This window comes from Syngnathoides biaculeatus, chromosome 14 (genome assembly GCF_019802595.1).
Source record: "Syngnathoides biaculeatus isolate LvHL_M chromosome 14, ASM1980259v1, whole genome shotgun sequence".
Taxonomy (NCBI): domain Eukaryota; kingdom Metazoa; phylum Chordata; class Actinopteri; order Syngnathiformes; family Syngnathidae; genus Syngnathoides; species Syngnathoides biaculeatus.
In genome coordinates, this window is record NC_084653.1 from 28,601,893 (window position 1) to 28,618,053 (window position 16,161).

Here is a 16,161-nt window from a genome sequence, read left to right on the forward strand (position 1 = left end):
GTCACGTTGTGGTACGATCGTGATCGAGCGAGCGAATAAAGAAGGGGGGGGGGTGTTACCTCGCGGTTGCTGTGGCAACGCGTAAACAGAAGCGCTGCAGGCTGCTGTAAGAAACTGTTGGCTAGGACGAATGCGACAATACTGCAGGTGTTAACATACATATATATATATATATATATATATAATAATCATTGGAAAAATGTCAGAGCAGGAGGGTGAAACAACCATTCCACTAGGAGCAGTGGAGAACCAAGAAGAACCGGCATCAACGGAGAACCTGGCTGAAGCAAGCAACGAGGAGCAAAAGGATCACGAAGCACCGCCAGGATCAGAGGACCAAGGAGAACCAGGGTACGAGGACCAGACGTCGGCGGGAGTAAGCACCTCCGAGGACCACGGGGAACCAGGGAGCGAGGAGGAGACCCTACTGGGAGTCGACAACGCAGAGGAGAACCAACGGGAACCGGGGAATGAAGATGAAACCTCACAGAGAACAAACAACTCGGAGGACCGAGCGGAACCAGCAAATGAGGACGAACACGACGACGCGACCTTACCAGGAGGAAGCACCCCCGAGGACCGAGCGGAATCGGCGAATGAGGATGAAACCTTACCAGAAGTCAACACCCCGGTGGACCAAGGGGAACCAGGGACCGGAGAGGATCGGGACCATCGGGACCATCGGGACGAGGCCTCAGAGGGACAAGCGGGAGTCGAGGACGAGCGAGCTCGCCGCCCTCCGGCAGGTTGGTGTGAGGTGGCCTTCAATATTCAGCTGTTACGCCGACTTCTTCATCGTGTACATGCCCCATACTTTGCTGAATATTAGTTGTGTTTCATGTTCATCAGTTCAGTTAGGAATCTGGGAAAATTGTGATTACTTTTGTACGATCGATCACATTGTCCCGACACGAAATATTGACTATTGTTCTCCTGAGTCAAAGACGCTTGCAAATGTCTTATTTTGATGAAACAAGATCCATTACAGAAATATGAGAATATGGCATGAGAGGCTGAAATTTTGAGGATTAAAATGGAAAACAAAACAATTCATCAATGCAATTTTCTTACCAATCATTTTGATAAATCGATGAGATTTCAGGTCATATCTGAATGGTTGCACCTTTAGTTTGTCATGACATTTTTTTTTTAGCGCACATAACATAACGTAGCAGCGTTTCTTGCGTTTGAGGGCACGAGGCTTCGGACCAGCAGAACCTCTCGGAACTCGACGCCGGCGCGGCGATGATGTCATCCGACCCCGACTCGCACCGGCTGCTCACGCATCCCGACTCAGAGCGCGAAGACGGCCAGAACGTCATCAACGTCAGCTTGCTGACAGGTCGGAGCTGGGCTCGAAAAACTCTATTTAAGTTGGGGCCGCTTGTCTGGCACACAAACTCATGTGGAATTAAAATTGGAAATTCTCAAACATCTTTTTTTTTTTTTTTAAACACTAAATGAGATGAAGGACGCTGGTGTTTACAACTTGTGTGTAAAACCGTTCTCGTGGCGCACCAAACATATTCAGAGCTTCGGCCGTCGCGTGTCGGCGGTTTTCATAGTTGCGCCTGTGGCTGTATCTCGCCGGCATACAACGCCGAGATGAGTCCACTTACTGTCCATGGTCTGTAGTGAACAAATCATTCCCGCGGCACACCAGATGATCTCGTTCCAGACGATGGCGCCCCGGGGGAGAGCGAGCACCCCCGCCCGCGGAAGCCCTTCCTGGGCGGCTACAGGCACAAGCTGACGGGCGCCGAGTACCACCACGCCGCCGCCCAGACCCCGCGCAGGGCGAGACCCGGCCGAGGGGTGGATATAGTCAGCCGAGACACGCAGGTACGCGATCGCTCTCAAGATTCTTGTTCTGGAAGGTTCAAGGTTCCATCCCGTTCCTCAGACCGCGGAGCAGGTGCTTCAGACCCAGCAGTGCGCCTCCAGCGTCACCACGCAAATGACCAGCGTGGGGTGCTACATCTCCAACCTCAAGGACAAACTGCTGAGCCCGGGACGCTACGTGACCGCGGACGAGTATCACCACGCCAGGCTCGATGCTGTGAGTTAGCGTTGATGGGTGCGAAATGCCGAAAAATAACGAAATGGAAAAAGGGAAACCCGGTCCTCAGAGCTGTGAGGCAGACGCTGCGACAGTTGCGAGTGCAATGACCCCGGAGAACGAGATGAAAGATCCGCTTCGAATCCAGCATCGCACGTGGTGCCGCTCAGCCAGGAGGTGGGCTGGACCCGCTTTTGCTAATTTCGTGGACCGGTGGTACCCTCGGCCCATTTAAAAGCGGGACACGCAATCCTGTGGAATTGAAGCGGCTTCTCTCGTTCCCTTTCCAAGCGGTGCAATCGCCTCACGTGCGGAAGAGGAGTCGGCATCCGTGTGTGGCTGCGGCGTTCGACGGAAGCGAGTACCCTGAATAAATCCACGAGAAGCTGGCGAAACGCGCTAGCGTCTTAGATACCGGTCTGGGGATCTCGTGTCGCGACATCACGTCCAGCTGCGATTTGTTTCTGCTTTGAAATCAGCGCAAAGTCTCGATGATGAATCTATTTCTCCAATGGATAAGACGCTTGGATGTCCACCGTTTGCATATTTCTACTTGTGTGAGCCGCCTCTCGTCAGCGGAACTCACGTTCTGTCAACCTCCGTCAAATTCACCGATATCCCGCGAGACCCCCTGCGGCAAAAGAAAATCACCGCGGTCCGAGCAGACGTAAGTCCGGACCGACTTCAAAAGACGCGGCCGTGTCGCCGTAGACACGTCGGCCAAATTCAGATAAACCGGCGAGCCGACCCTTGCGCCCAAATCGAGATATCTCACCGCAAGAACAAAAAAACCAATCCAACCCCCAAGTCACAACACCGGTCGTTAATGTCCGACTGCAACGTTAATGGCAAACGCGCCGCTCACATGTTTGGAATCGTCGGGTACCCTCGGAAAGCAGATCAGTACCTCTGGGCGTGTCCCCGGCAGGTGATCCGCCTGCAGGCCCACACCCGTCGCTGGCTGAGCTGCCGGGCGGTGGAACGGCTGAGGCGGGAGCGCGACCGTCGCCTGGCCTGGATGGATCTCCAGGAGCGCAGGAGGCACGAGGAGAGGGCGGAGCAGCAGCGGGACAGCCACCAGCGCTGGACGCGACCGCGCAAGAAGGATGACCTCGACCTGCTCTACAACGCCCTGGAGAGTAAGTGGTTAGGAGTCAGGCTTTCAACCCCATCACAAGCACGAGGCTTCACGTGGCTACGCACGCATGTCACGCTCGGACGTCACGCAAGCTAGGTGGCCGTACGGGAATATTAGCGCTCAACACGTACGTCGGGACAGCGGGGCCTTCAGATATGAGCGTTTCTTCTTCTTCTTACGTGTATGCGGCGTTCACTTTCAGTGGGGAAAGACGATTTGACGATTTTCTGATGTCCAAATGAGACACAAAGCCGCGGCGTCTCCTGACGCGATGAGAATGAATTCAAATTGAAATGTCCTTGGCGTGCGCGCGCTCGCCCGCTCCTCAGAGTGGAAGAGCGACAAGGAGCGTCAGATCAACGCGACGCTGCGAGGCGCCGAGAGGAAAGCGGCGCTGCGCTCGCTGCTGGAGCAGGAGACGCAGTACGTCGCCACCATCGGACGCCACGGCGTCGCCATCAGGAGCGACAACTACAACAAGGCCGTCAGGAGGTTCCTGGACAAGGTACCGCGCGTGGAAACGCTACGTAGGAAACATTTGTCCCGAGGCCGACGAGAAACGTGAGTTTTTGTCATCCCGCGCACCAGTCGTCCACGCCTCACCAGTGGCGGGCGGCGGACGGCCGCCTGATCGAGATGGACACGCCCGACACCATCCGGGCCAGACAGCTGGGAGATCTCTACGACTGCGTTGCCATGGCGCCCGTCAGCCGGGAGCAGAGGATGGACATCCTGCTGTGCCTCGTGCAAATTATGGCGGTAGGGCGACGCAACTCTCTGCTTTGAGTCCACCGCCCACTGGGGTTGGCTTCGCAGACCTGAGGCCCGTGGTTCAAATCCCCCTGCCCGCATTCATTGGAGTCTCCAAATTACACCGCAATTGGCTGGCGACCAGTTGAGGGTCCGATGACGGCTGGGATTGGCGCCGGCCCTCGCCGCCCTCGTGAGGATGAGAGGCGCCGAAATTGGACGGATGGATGAATGGTGGCAATTTGCTTCGATTTTTTTTTGTTCACGTCTTCACGCCGCCGTCGTCGTCGCAGGCGCACCCGTGCCAGCTGACTCGGGACATCGTGGAGCTGGTCTACAGGGAGATGGACCTGATGAGACGCCACGTGAAGGCGGCCAACCTGGAAGGTCTGAGGAAGAGGCTGTCCACCCTCTTCCTGCAGTTCATCCGCACGCCGGGATTCAACCCTGAGGTGGCCAAGCACCTCAAGGTACAAGGGAGGACAACCAAAAAACAAAACAAAACCCTTTTTCCGCACCTTACGTTCCCCAAAATTCGACACGAAGCGTCCCACGACGACAAGATGACAAAAAGTTGCAAATGTATCAACTCGTTGACTGTCGTGGGCGTTTTGATTCGAGAAGCGACTTTATCTAGTCGGCAAGTCCGTTTTTCAATAGAATAAATCCGTCCGTCCCCCCCTTTAAAAGGCGAGAAGGGGATTTTTAGAATGAAATTTCTTCCCAATCAGCCTGCGACACACGAAGACAGTCCCGAGTGGCACTTTTCAACAATACTTTGCCAGAGTTGTGGGCGGAGCATCGTGGAAAACGACCCCTGGCGGGCCGCCGCCGAAAGGAAAGTGCGGGCTCAGCACTAATTGCCGCGGCTATTTCTTCCCAGGTGCCCCAGAGCACTTCGCAGCTGAGGAACGACGTGTTCCTCTGCCACGGCTGCCAACGCTACCTGGGCTCGGCCCACTTCCGCTCGTGCGCCCGCTCCCACCTGGGCCGGCGCTGCCTGGACTGCGGCCGGCTGAAGAACGTCGCCGGCGGCCGAGACGACTTCTCCTGCTACAAGACCATCCTGAAGAGGCTGAGGGACGGCGAGCTGCTGCTCAACAAGGACAACGCCATTCCCTTCATGCTGCAGGTGGCGTTCCCGGACGGCTTTCGGGGTCGACTTCATTCAGCGCGTTCCAACGTGTTCCTCGTCGGACCAAAACACCGTCCAAATGCAAACGCCAAAGGACTAAAACTACAATGAAATGCGTTGGCGTCAGTAGTTGCCGGTATCCGAGGCGCCGACGCTGGCATCCTTGGCACGCGTGTGGAAAATTGCCAACTTCCTACTTGACTTGGTCGTTGCGACGCGATCTTCGTCCCCCCGCGTAGCGTTCGGAGACGTCGTGTGATTTGAATCTTGCTCGCTAAGCGTCCCTCCAATCGTGCGGGCAGCGAGCGTTCCGTCTCCCGATGAATAAATAACCTGCCGAGTCGCTTCTGCGCTTTCGTGGGAGGCGAAGGACGTATTTGTAGCGCGCTTTTCAGACACAAGGTAACTCCGTGCGCGTTACGTCAATAAAAGCATCAATTGGCCTGACCGTCTGAAAAAGGACAATTAAAAGTGCCAGGTAGAAGTACTCCAAAAAAAAAAAGGATGAAATCCGACAATTAGGGCTAACGTCACCTCTCGTGGCAACTTGTGTTTGTTTTCTTCTCAGCAAAACGGCCAAATGCTGCTTCAGCACTTTTGCTTTGGACTCTGCGCGCTCCACTATTCCACCGAAAATGTGCGTCATTAACCTTTCGCCACCACCGTTCTTCATACAAAATGCAGTCCAGAACGCAGCAGGAGCGTTTCCCCAACAACTATGAGGTCCCAACTCGCGGCGTTGATGTGCAAGGCATTATTGGCGTTTTTGCGCAGCCGTCGTTCAAACTTTTGGTGCGAAGTCAGAAGTAAATCGACCGTGTCGGCCCAATTGTTTAAAAGAGGTGTGATCCCTGAAAAGTACATTCGCTATCTCTGCCCGCTGCTGTAAAAGTACACACCATTAGGAGATTACAATATCAAATAAAAATAGCGCAAGGGCTACGAGTGACACGATTCAAATCAAACAAGCGGCTCTATAAAGACCACGTGCAAATTTATTTACCGACCAGTTTGGTCCGGCGCTCCCGCCACCCCCGTGAGGCTAAGCGGCTCGGACAATGGATGGAAGTTAGGCGATAGTCGGGTTCCACTAGAGGGAGCCCGCGAGGCAACTCTCCAGTCTAAAAGAGCTTCCGTGCCGTTCCGTAACAGGTGGAGGACATCCAGTACCTGGTGGAGGTGGTCTGGGGGGCCCGCTCGGCCCTCAGCGGCTCCAGCGACCTGTTCGGACTGGTCCTGGTCCGCTGGGAGCGCCACGAGGACTGGAGCCCCTGGAACTGCGTCCTGCTCAGCAAGGACGAGACGGACGCTCACCTCCAGGTGGAGGACGTGCGCAAGGTCAGGTTACTACTCGCGCTTTCACGTGACTACCTCCTGTCCCTTCTCTAGTACCTCTTTCCAGACTTGTGCTCCACCCAGCATCAGTATTCGTACATCCAGCGGCAGTACTACGTGACAGTATTGCCAGTTGGCGTGTTAGTGACGCTTTACTTTTACCTGGAGGAGGTGTATTCCAACCACAAGTGGCCGCACCGGTAGCCCTTCAGGACTTGTTCTTTTTTTCCAGAAGGGGCACCGTCACCATCCCTTGACCGCAGGAGTTCTCGTACTTCTGACAAGTCTGGAAGACTTCCTCCTTTGGGTGTATTACTACAGTCTGCAACAGTAGCAATACTGCCAGCGGGAACTTACTCATTAATTCCTCCAACAGGAGTATTAACATAGTCCAAGTGTGTACTTGGACTGCCAGACTCAAAACGGTACCCTCAGTACCCTGAGGAGGAGTATTTGTAGCATAAATGGATGCAGAAGTAGTCCTCAAGGATTCGTTCATATTTACACCAGTATTGGTACTTTGAATAAGACTACATACAAGTGCTACTAGCGAGCGTAATAGTACCCGTCTTACTATTCTCATTGTCACCGGTATTAGTACCGGTAGAAGAAGTCCCACTGAAGGGTTGCGTCAGGAAGGTCATCCGGCGTAAAAATTGCGCCAAACACAACGTGCGTTCATCTGAGATGACACGCCGTGGCGACCCCGATAGGGACAAGCCGAAAGAAACACACGCAGGAGAAGTCCCACTGCTACAATTAGGTGTACATCATAGTACCTACAGGAGAGCAGCGCTCAAACATCTTATCATCTAAGTAGGACCTTAACAAATACTCTCGCAGCCACAGACAGGCTCAAGTCTTGAAAGGGAATCCACTATCAAGGGAACTCGACTCGGGCAGTGATTTTTGTCCTCACCGTCCACTAGAGGGAGGCTGAGTCCCACGAGTAGAACTGACCACCCTTTGACAATCACTGCCATTGAGCAATCAGGAGAAGAATCATCATCAGCCAGGAGTACTACGTCCATCCCTTAGAGAACTGGAATTTTAAAGAAGACATTTTTTTTTTTTTTTTTTTTTAAGTATTTGGAGCCTTTGCTGTGACACTCATCCTTGGAGTCCACTTGTGTTTGATCATACTAATTGGACTTGAATAGGAAAGACACGCCCCTGCCCATAGAAGCATCAGGAGGTCCCAAGGAGCTCCGAGACAGAATTGCGCCAATGCGCAGATCTGGACAAGGTCACAAAGCAATTTCTGCTGCAATTCATAATCCTTCAATGGAAGACGTTTGGGAGGACCGGCACACCGTCCTACGGCCGGCCAAACATCAATGCGCTTGAGCTCCAGAGATGCTGAGCAGAAAGTTCGAGAAAGTCAACCGACACTGCGGCCCTCCACCAATCGAGGCTTTACGCCAGAGCCACCCGACCGAAGCCGAGACGCCCGAAGGGCTCCTAAGATGGTGAGGAATAAGATAAGAATGAGATGGTCTGGTCCGATGAGACGAAGGTCGAACTTTTTGCCCGTAATTCTAAAATGTCCAATCCGGTGGCAACAGCGAAGCGCGGTGGCGGCGGCATCGGGCCCGTGGGAGAGTTTGATAGGTGCGGTGGCAGGACGACCGGTCGCAATCGAAGGAAGGATGGATGGATGGATGGATGGATGGATGGATGGATGGATGCGGCCGAGTACGGGGGTGTCCCGGACCAAAAAGTGCTCAGAATCTCAGACTGGGCCGAAGGTTCACCTTCCAACAAGACAATGAGTCTGAACGCACGGCTAAAATACCAAAAGGAGTGGCCTTGGGAGAACTCAAGTCGCTGTTCTCGAAGGACCCGGCCGGAACCCTGACTTCAACCCGACCGAACATCTCTGGAGGGACTTGAAAATGGCCGTGCGTCATCCAGAGCTGGAGAGGATCCCCAAATCCAGCCTTGGACAAACTCACGGCCGGGCTTCCACTAAATACTCTGCAAAGCCTCCGAATACTCGTGTTTTCCTTCTTTCGTAAATTGGCAAGAATTTCAACAATTGCCTTTTTTTTTTCTGTCAATATGGGCCTTAATTAATGAGGAAGAAAAAAAATGCTTTCAGCAGATGGTAGCCGTAACGCCAACAAAGGGAAAAATTGTCGGGGCTCACAATACTTTCCACGTTGACTGTAGGAGCCCCGACGGGGTACGAGTATCTGGAGTGGAGCGGGCGTCTTGACTTGTACCTGGTACTCCTGTCGGCAAGAGTACAATTTGTGTATTTTAGCAACTCCAGAAAGAACCCTGGAACACTTTTAAGACACATTAGCACCAACATTTTTTTTTTTTTTTTTTGTTGCAAGGTTGTGGTTCCCACAAAGTGAGTGTTTTCTTTCCGTCAGGTGTACGACCTTCCCGTGATCCGCAGCATCGAACACAAACACATGCTGGCCCGCCGCCACTACAACCAGATCCCCGCCATGATCGCCGTCGCCAAGCGGGGGCCACGCGGCAAGTGAACGCACGCCGCTTTTGCCGGGAGACGCGTCTCAATACTTTGGACCCTTTTGCTCTGCTTTGCAGCTGTTCCGCCAGCCGGGGGCGCCACGTGTCATTTGACGAAATAGTGGGTGGGTGGGGGTTCAACTTTCATACAAGGGCGGCGATTTTTCGACAACTACTGACATTTTTACAAGTGGACTTTTTTACCTTTTTTTTTTTTTTTTGGCATAATACGGTGATAAATGGACTTACTGTATTTGTGACCCGTTGTGCCTTTGAGGGGCGCGGCCTCGTGCAAGTGCCTTTCAGTTGTAGCCTAGCATCGCTCCTTGCGAGGGCCGCCATCTCGTGTGTGTCCGTCCCTTTGAGCGTGAGGGCATTCCACGCTCCTTTTCTCCCGGAACTCAAAGCAAAACTTTGGGCCGATCGCGATGATTGCAATATGAAATGCTGAGAGTTTCGTCTCCTGCCACAGTTGGCTTCCATCAAAGGAAAGTGTGAGTCAGCACATTTCCAAGGCAAATGTGAAACACATCTTGTTCCATTGGCACCGTTTGTGAAAAGGGCTTGGAAAAAAGAAAAGTGCCATCTGGAAAGCGCGAGATGAAAACCACACCATCAATAATCCACATGGTGGTGGGCAAAATGTGTGTGAAAAGCTCCTGCCGCTTTGAGCCATCCCCTTTTCTAATGACCTTTTTTTGTTCGCTCTTCTATTTCATTCTGATCTTTTTTTTTTTTTTTTTTTTTTTTTTTTTGTTGACATCCCGCGCCAGTTTCACATTTTCCAGCGCGTGTGCTCACGAACGTACTTCAGCCCTTCCAGCCTAAACAGCATTTCACACTGTCGACTGCGTGCCGGGAAACCCGTCGGGCATTCGGCGCGGGTGGTCCCTCGGCCGGTAGACAAAAGCGCGCAGGAGCTATCGTACAATGGGAGGAAAAAGTAGATGAAGCCCTTGAAATGAGACAAAGTTATTGCAGAAATTGTTCAGGAAATGGAGTCCGATCAGCTAAAGTGACGACAAAGTTGAAACCCGAAACAGTGTGGAAGAGAAATGGCATTCAAACCCGGTCCCGACTGTGAAGCACGGCGGAGGGAGCGGCGGGCATAGGGCGCGCTTTGCCGTCTCGGGGCTTGGACGAGCTCCCGATCAGCCGCAGATCATCGGGATATTTTGCAGAATGACTCGGGGCCGTCCGTCCAACAGGTGAGGCGCCAAATAGGACAAAGAAAATTGGTGCTCAGGAGCGGTCCCGTCAAAGTTCTGACCTCTGGCCTCAAGGAAGCTCTCCAAAGCAGAAAATCCCGCAAGAATCTCGCCGGTTCACTTGAATTGTGAGGAGTTGTTTGGGTCTATTAAAAATAATTGTGCTTTTGCACAGACAGAGGAAGCAAATTTCCGTCCTCATCCCGCCACAAAACATAGCTCAGCGTGAACTCCCGGTGGCTTCATTCCACTCTTTTGTGGTCGAGAGCTGTGGGTTTTTTGTGGGCCTGCAGGCGGTCAACGGGACTCGCCGCGGCACCAGAACAAAACCTCCTCCTCTTGAGCTTTTCCTCAACATGAGGGAACACTGTGATTAATTGCACTTTTGCAGCAAGTCACAAAGTTCAGCGCTGCCTCAATTTACCAGCAGTGTTGGGGAATGACTAATAATATTTCATACACAATGTACGTAATTGTGATGCTTTACATTACTGGGAGAAAATGTGTCACTAACTGACAGTTGCTTTTGGAAAGTTCCATTAAAAACAACTGAAAAGAATTTTTTTTTTTTTTTTTTAATTTTATTTTGCCCACATGGCTCCCTCCACCCAAAGTTGACGACGGCGCATTGCCGCGCGCAGGTCGAAAGTTGCTGAATGCCACGGAGCCCATCGCTCACAAATGGCCCCTTTTTAGTCCCGCGCTGCGATGACGCGGCCAACGTCCCGCACGGCACCTCCGCCGTCCCCTTCTCGATCCATTTTGCAGCCCTAGTACACGTCCTCGAGGTCCATTTGTTTGAGCAGACGCGCTTCCAGGGGCGCACGAAGCCATTTTTTACTGTCCGTGGGTTTTTTTTCTTTTCTGCTCAAAGTGGTATCGAGAAGGCAACCGGACGGCATGTTTGCAATGCGGCGCCGGGGGCAACGGTGACCGCTAAAAACTGGCCAATGGCGAGAGATGAGCTCCGCGGCTCTCTGCAACTTTTTTTTGCGGCAAGCTCGGCGCAAGCTACGCAGACGTGTAGGCGTGACGCCTAACCCAACACGCACTTGGAGTTGCTGTTTTTGAACTGTCAGTCATTCATTCTACTTACCACACGAGTTTGCCTTTCATCCTCGTTCTTCCCCGGGCTGTCACGAAGGCGCCCAGCTTCACTCTTCATTATTCTTGGAGACTTGAACAAAACTCAAGTTAACCACAAACTCTAAATTCAAGCAGCCCATCGACTGTCCCACCAGGGAAAACGAACATTTTAGCGCTACGCTACGCTAAATAATGCATAGTGTGCAGCTCCGGGCGCTCGTCTGATCGCTCCTGAATTCGCTGAACAACATACAGGCAAAACCCTTTGGCCTTATCTTTCATGCAGAATTGTGTAAATTCAGTCAGTTGTTCTTTTTTAAACCATGAACAGACATTTCCTCCGTCCATTTTCCAAGCTGCTGATCCTCGCAAGGGTCACGGGAGAGCGGGAGCCTATCCCAGTTAGCTTCGGGCTAAAAGCGTCCTACGCCCTGAACTGATCGCCAGTCAGTCGCAGGGCACACATCGATACCATGACTGAGCGGGAATCGATCCCACGCTCCTGGCACCCAAGGCAGGCGTATGTAGCGCTACCCCATCAGTGACTCATCTCAGCATTCACCTCCGGACTTTGACAAGGGCACTCCAGAACCTGATTTGTTTTTTTTTTTTTTTTTAAATGCCACTGAGCAGTTGACCCGCTGGTTTGTCTTGGATCGTGGTTTGGCTCCAGATCCCAAGTGCGCTTCAACATGAGTTCACCAACAGACGGCGGGAGATTTTCTGGTAAAGAGAAGAATTCATGGCTGCGGCCATCGCAACAAGTTGTCCAGGTCCTGAAGAAGAAAAGCAGCCCGAGACCGTCACACTTCACCACCACGTTTGGACGTGTTGTGTTTTGTGATTCTTGGGGCAATCTTTGACAAGTGGTCACTCCTCAGAAGGATCATTCCTGTTCCAGAATTTCTTCATTTGAGCTTAATGGGCTTCTCTCTGCTAAAGCTTGGACAAATGGATTTTGTCACAATTTCTAGGCCGATACAGGTCAACAATTCTTGGTTGGGACGGCGTCAGCTCTTTGGTTTCCGTCACAGAGTCTGTGGAAGTGGTTTCTTTGTTGAATAAATCTGGAGGTCATCAGGACTGGGTGTGATCGGTGAAAATGTATCAAAAGTAATTCTGTATTTCGCAAGGGGGTTCAATATTTTCACACAGGGTTAGGAAACTATTTTTTTTCCCCTCTTAATAAATAAAGTCACTATTTAAGAACAAAATTTGAAGTCTACTTGTGTTCTTGAGTTGAGTCTGATGTTTACATTTGTTTGATGATTTTAATCACAGTGGTGAAACTGCAAAAATGTAAGAATTTGACAAGGGGGCCAATAGTTTTTCATAGCACTAATTTGAAAGAAAGAAAAGAAAAAAAGAATGAGCTCGCACGACTGACTACTCCCTGCCAATCAATGTTAGACAGATCAGCTCTAAAAAAAAAAAAGAAAGAAAAAAAAAAGATCTCTCTTTCTCTCTCTACATTCGTGCCACAGAACGCTGTAAAAGCTCACGTGCAATATCATCTTTCACCTTCACGGCTTGCCGGACTCGGTCCACTTTCTTGACTGCGCAAGAGGAAATTTGAATGCGTTCGCAAGGTTGCCGGCCTGTGAACGGGAGCGGGCACGCGGCCGGAAAAACCTGCGCGAGCATCCGGCCCAAAGTGATTGGCGTCCCCGGATCTCCTCTCCTGTCATTCACTAGACACTCGCGGGAAGAAAGTGGCTGCCAAATAGACGGACGAACAACCCCTGCGTATTTTTTGGTTTCAAAATGAGAAGAAAACTGACGTCCCACCTCGGTAGGTATAAGAAATCCGGTCTTACCGGGTAAAGTCCTTCAATCGTGAAGAGAAAACCTTCCCACGTGCTGTTGCGTAACTGAAGCACATTCCTGTTCCTCCTCACGTGTCCCCCCCTTTGATTATTCCTGCTCAACGAAGCCGCTAATGCGGCCGTTCGGGCTCCGCCGCCCTCGGCCGAGCGCTCGCTAATTGCCGCGTAGTCGGGATCGGGGCCACATGGCGTGGATGGGGCTCCGAGTCCTGGTGCTGGTGCTGAGCTCGGGGGTGGCCGCCCGCAAGCCGGCCCGGGCGCCCCTGATCCCTCATCGGCCCTTCGTGGTGGTCTGGAACGCTCCCACCGAGCCGTGTCGCATGCGCTTCCGGGTGGATTTGGACTTGAGCGTCTTCGACATCGTGGCCAACCTCAACGAAACCCTGAGCGGACCCAACGTGACCATCTTCTACCACAGCCACCTGGGCTATTATCCGTACTACTCCAACTCGGGCCTTCCGGTCAACGGGGGGCTCCCCCAGAACCAGAGCATCTCCAAACACCTGAGCAAGGCCCGCAACGACATCGACAAACTGATCCCTCACAAGGACTTCCGAGGGTTGGGGGTTATCGATTGGGAGAACTGGAGACCCCAGTGGGTGCGCAACTGGGGCGGCAAGGACATCTACCGCAACAAGTCCAAGGAGCAGACTCGGAAGCTTCACCCCAACTGGCCGGAGAGCAAAGTGGAGAAGGAGGCCAAGGAGAGCTTTGAGAAAGCCGCGCAGGCCTTCATGAATCTGACTCTGGCTTTGGCCGAGGGTCGCCGACCGGACGGCCTGTGGGGCTTCTATCTGTTCCCCGACTGTTACAATTACGGCTACAAGCAACACCCGCGGCGCTACAGCGGCGAATGTCCCAACGTGGAGCACGTCCGAAACGACCACCTGATGTGGCTGTGGAGGGAGAGCACGGCCTTGTACCCGTCCATCTACCTGGACTACGAGCTCAGGTCCTCGGCGAACGCCCTCAAGTACGTCCACTTCCGAGTCAAGGAGGCCATGAGGATCGCCTCCATCGCACGCCCGGACGTCACCTTGCCGGTTTTCGTCTACTCCAGACCCTTCTACGCCTACACCTTTGTGGTTCTGTCAGAGGTGACTACTTTGGACCCTCTCGGGTATCACGTTGTTCTCGTATATTTCTCTGTCTTTCCCTGTCAGAGCGACCTGGTGCACACCATCGGCGAGAGCGCCTCCCTCGGAGCGTCCGGCGTCGTCCTCTGGGGTTCGTCGGAATACGCCAGATCGCAGGTGAGGATGATGAAGCAAGGAATCACTGCCCAAGGACCTTTCATTTGTCTCGAGGTTTTTCGGGTACTTTTACTTCGGATTCACTCACTCCTCCCTCGTAAAGATTCATGGCGACGTTCATATCATTCCAACATTAAGCGATTACTAATCTAGCAATTTCTTAATGCCGCCACGTTCCTTCTGACGGACAAACGTCGACGCAGCCGCACCTAATTTGATTGCAAAAAGTCACATTTTCAAGGCAAAATAGCGAAGACAATCCAGGGCGAAGCACACGAACTTCACAGCGCTCCCAAGCTAAAAGAATTTTCTTCAACTTGAACCCATCAACGCGGACGACTCGGATTCTGCCGCAGCTTTGTTGACGGAGCAAATGGTGGTGTGGCCCGCTCAAATCCACGTCTTGCATAACTCAGACGAAGTGCAGAACAGTAAAGACATAACTCGCTTCATAAGTGTTGAGTTGTGCAAGTGACAAGCACTCATTCAAGCCTTGACAGTCTTCATCCAATCAGAATAACAGGGAAGACACATTAGTAATTGTTCATGCAGTGTCATTCCTATCTCTGAAATGTGCTATTGTGTGAATGCAAAATGGCTGCCTAATCACAGATCCCTCTGTTGTATTGCGACAACGTCCCGAGGCTCTTTTGGAGCGGCGTTGACGACAAAGATGACTTCGGCCACATTGGGAAACGCGCACGGCCACAAAAGGTGCATTTGTGTTCATTTTCGTGGAAAAGGCACGCTAAGCAAGTTCAATTAAAGAAGCCGACTGAAGCGGCGCTACGAACGGGGCGAGCGGTCAGAACAAAGTGCGTCAGCGGGAAACCCACAAAAAAAAAAATGAAACGGTGTCAGACGATATCTCCACGATTCAGGAGGGCGTAAAGTAGCTCAATCTTTACACCTTAGCGATTATCTACAAACACGTATCATCATCGTCATCCTCATTTATTGAAAGGGTTAACCCTAACCAAAAAAAACAAAAAAAAAAACACTGGCCACTGGTCAGCAGTACCAAAAGATGTCTGTCAAGTTGTGCTCGTTTGCGCAGAGGAACTGCCTGACGGTGAAGAAGTACATCGACGGCCCTCTCGGCCATTACGTGGTCAACGTGACGTCGGCCGCCAAGCTGTGCAGCAAAGCGCTGTGCAAAAAAAACGGCCGCTGCGTCCGCAAGAGGCTGGACTCGGGCGCCTACCTGCACCTCGACCCGCGATTCTTCAGCGTCCGCCGGCGGCGGCCGGCGCCGTCGGGCCTCCGCTTCCGGGTCAGCGGCCGCCTCCGGCGCCGGGACGTCCTGGACATGAAACACAAGTTCACCTGCCAGTGCTACCGGGGCTGGAGCGGCGTCCACTGCGAGGTGCCGCAGACGCCCGACGGCGTGGCCCGCGGCGTCCTCGTCCTCCTCTCGCTCGACCTCTCCTGCCTGTGCGTCGTCGCGCTGCTCGCCGTCTGCCTCCTGGTCGGGGCCTCTCTTCGTCTAAACGGCCTCCGTCCGCGAACGCCGCGGAATTGAAAAGCCGCGCGATTTCAGTCTGACAAATGGCAAAACGTCGCACGTTCAAATGAGAGCGTTGTGTGTTGGCGGCCGTTTTAAAGCATTTTCAACAAAAATGTCGACCGATTGAAAACGCGGTGGCCATTTTGCTTTGGTGAATTTGAGCAAACAAAGCGTAGCGAAGCAGGACTCATTAGAGAAAGGCGCACTGCGGGCGTCGGAAAGCGGCTTTCTTTCGACTGCCGGCTGTGATCAACAACCAATGGCGACCGCTGGCTGTCACGTATTAGCAAGCAAGTCACTCGCTTACGTCCGAGTTTGCTCGGAGCATTTTGCTCTTGGTAAGTATTGGATACCTTTTAGAATTTCACACCTACTTAGCA

The 16,161-nt window shown here is 52.6% G+C and overlaps 2 protein-coding genes across 2 annotated transcripts; both read left to right on the top strand.

Moving 5' to 3' along the window:
- The first annotated feature begins 93 nt into the window (after positions 1-93).
- Positions 94-12,913, top strand: iqub (IQ motif and ubiquitin domain containing). The gene is made up of 11 exons (XM_061841115.1): positions 94-746; positions 1,193-1,342; positions 1,679-1,842; positions 1,904-2,059; positions 2,988-3,198; positions 3,527-3,702; positions 3,786-3,956; positions 4,241-4,417; positions 4,831-5,079; positions 6,235-6,420; positions 8,799-12,913. Exons 1-11 carry the CDS (start codon positions 200-202, stop codon positions 8,913-8,915), a joined length of 2,304 nt encoding a protein of 767 aa, XP_061697099.1. The 5' UTR covers positions 94-199; the 3' UTR covers positions 8,916-12,913.
- Positions 12,914-13,206: 293 nt separating this feature from the next.
- On the top strand, positions 13,207-15,796 carry hyal6 (hyaluronoglucosaminidase 6). The gene is made up of 3 exons (XM_061841120.1): positions 13,207-14,118; positions 14,185-14,274; positions 15,332-15,796. The coding sequence occupies exons 1-3, from the start codon at positions 13,207-13,209 to the stop codon at positions 15,794-15,796; spliced, it is 1,467 nt and encodes a 488-aa protein (XP_061697104.1).
- Positions 15,797-16,161: the final 365 nt, after the last annotated feature.

Coding starts and splice junctions, on each gene's coding strand:
- iqub (XM_061841115.1), top strand. CDS start 200: ATGTCAGAGCAGGAGGGTGAAACAACCATTCCACTAGGAGCAGTGGAG. Junction 747..1,192: donor AGCTCGCCGCCCTCCGGCAG/GTTGGTGTGAGG, acceptor CTTGCGTTTGAG/GGCACGAGGCTTCGGACCAG. Junction 3,703..3,785: donor TCAGGAGGTTCCTGGACAAG/GTACCGCGCGTG, acceptor CCCGCGCACCAG/TCGTCCACGCCTCACCAGTG.
- hyal6 (XM_061841120.1), top strand. CDS start 13,207: ATGGCGTGGATGGGGCTCCGAGTCCTGGTGCTGGTGCTGAGCTCGGGG. Junction 14,119..14,184: donor CCTTTGTGGTTCTGTCAGAG/GTGACTACTTTG, acceptor TTTCCCTGTCAG/AGCGACCTGGTGCACACCAT. Junction 14,275..15,331: donor CGGAATACGCCAGATCGCAG/GTGAGGATGATG, acceptor TCGTTTGCGCAG/AGGAACTGCCTGACGGTGAA.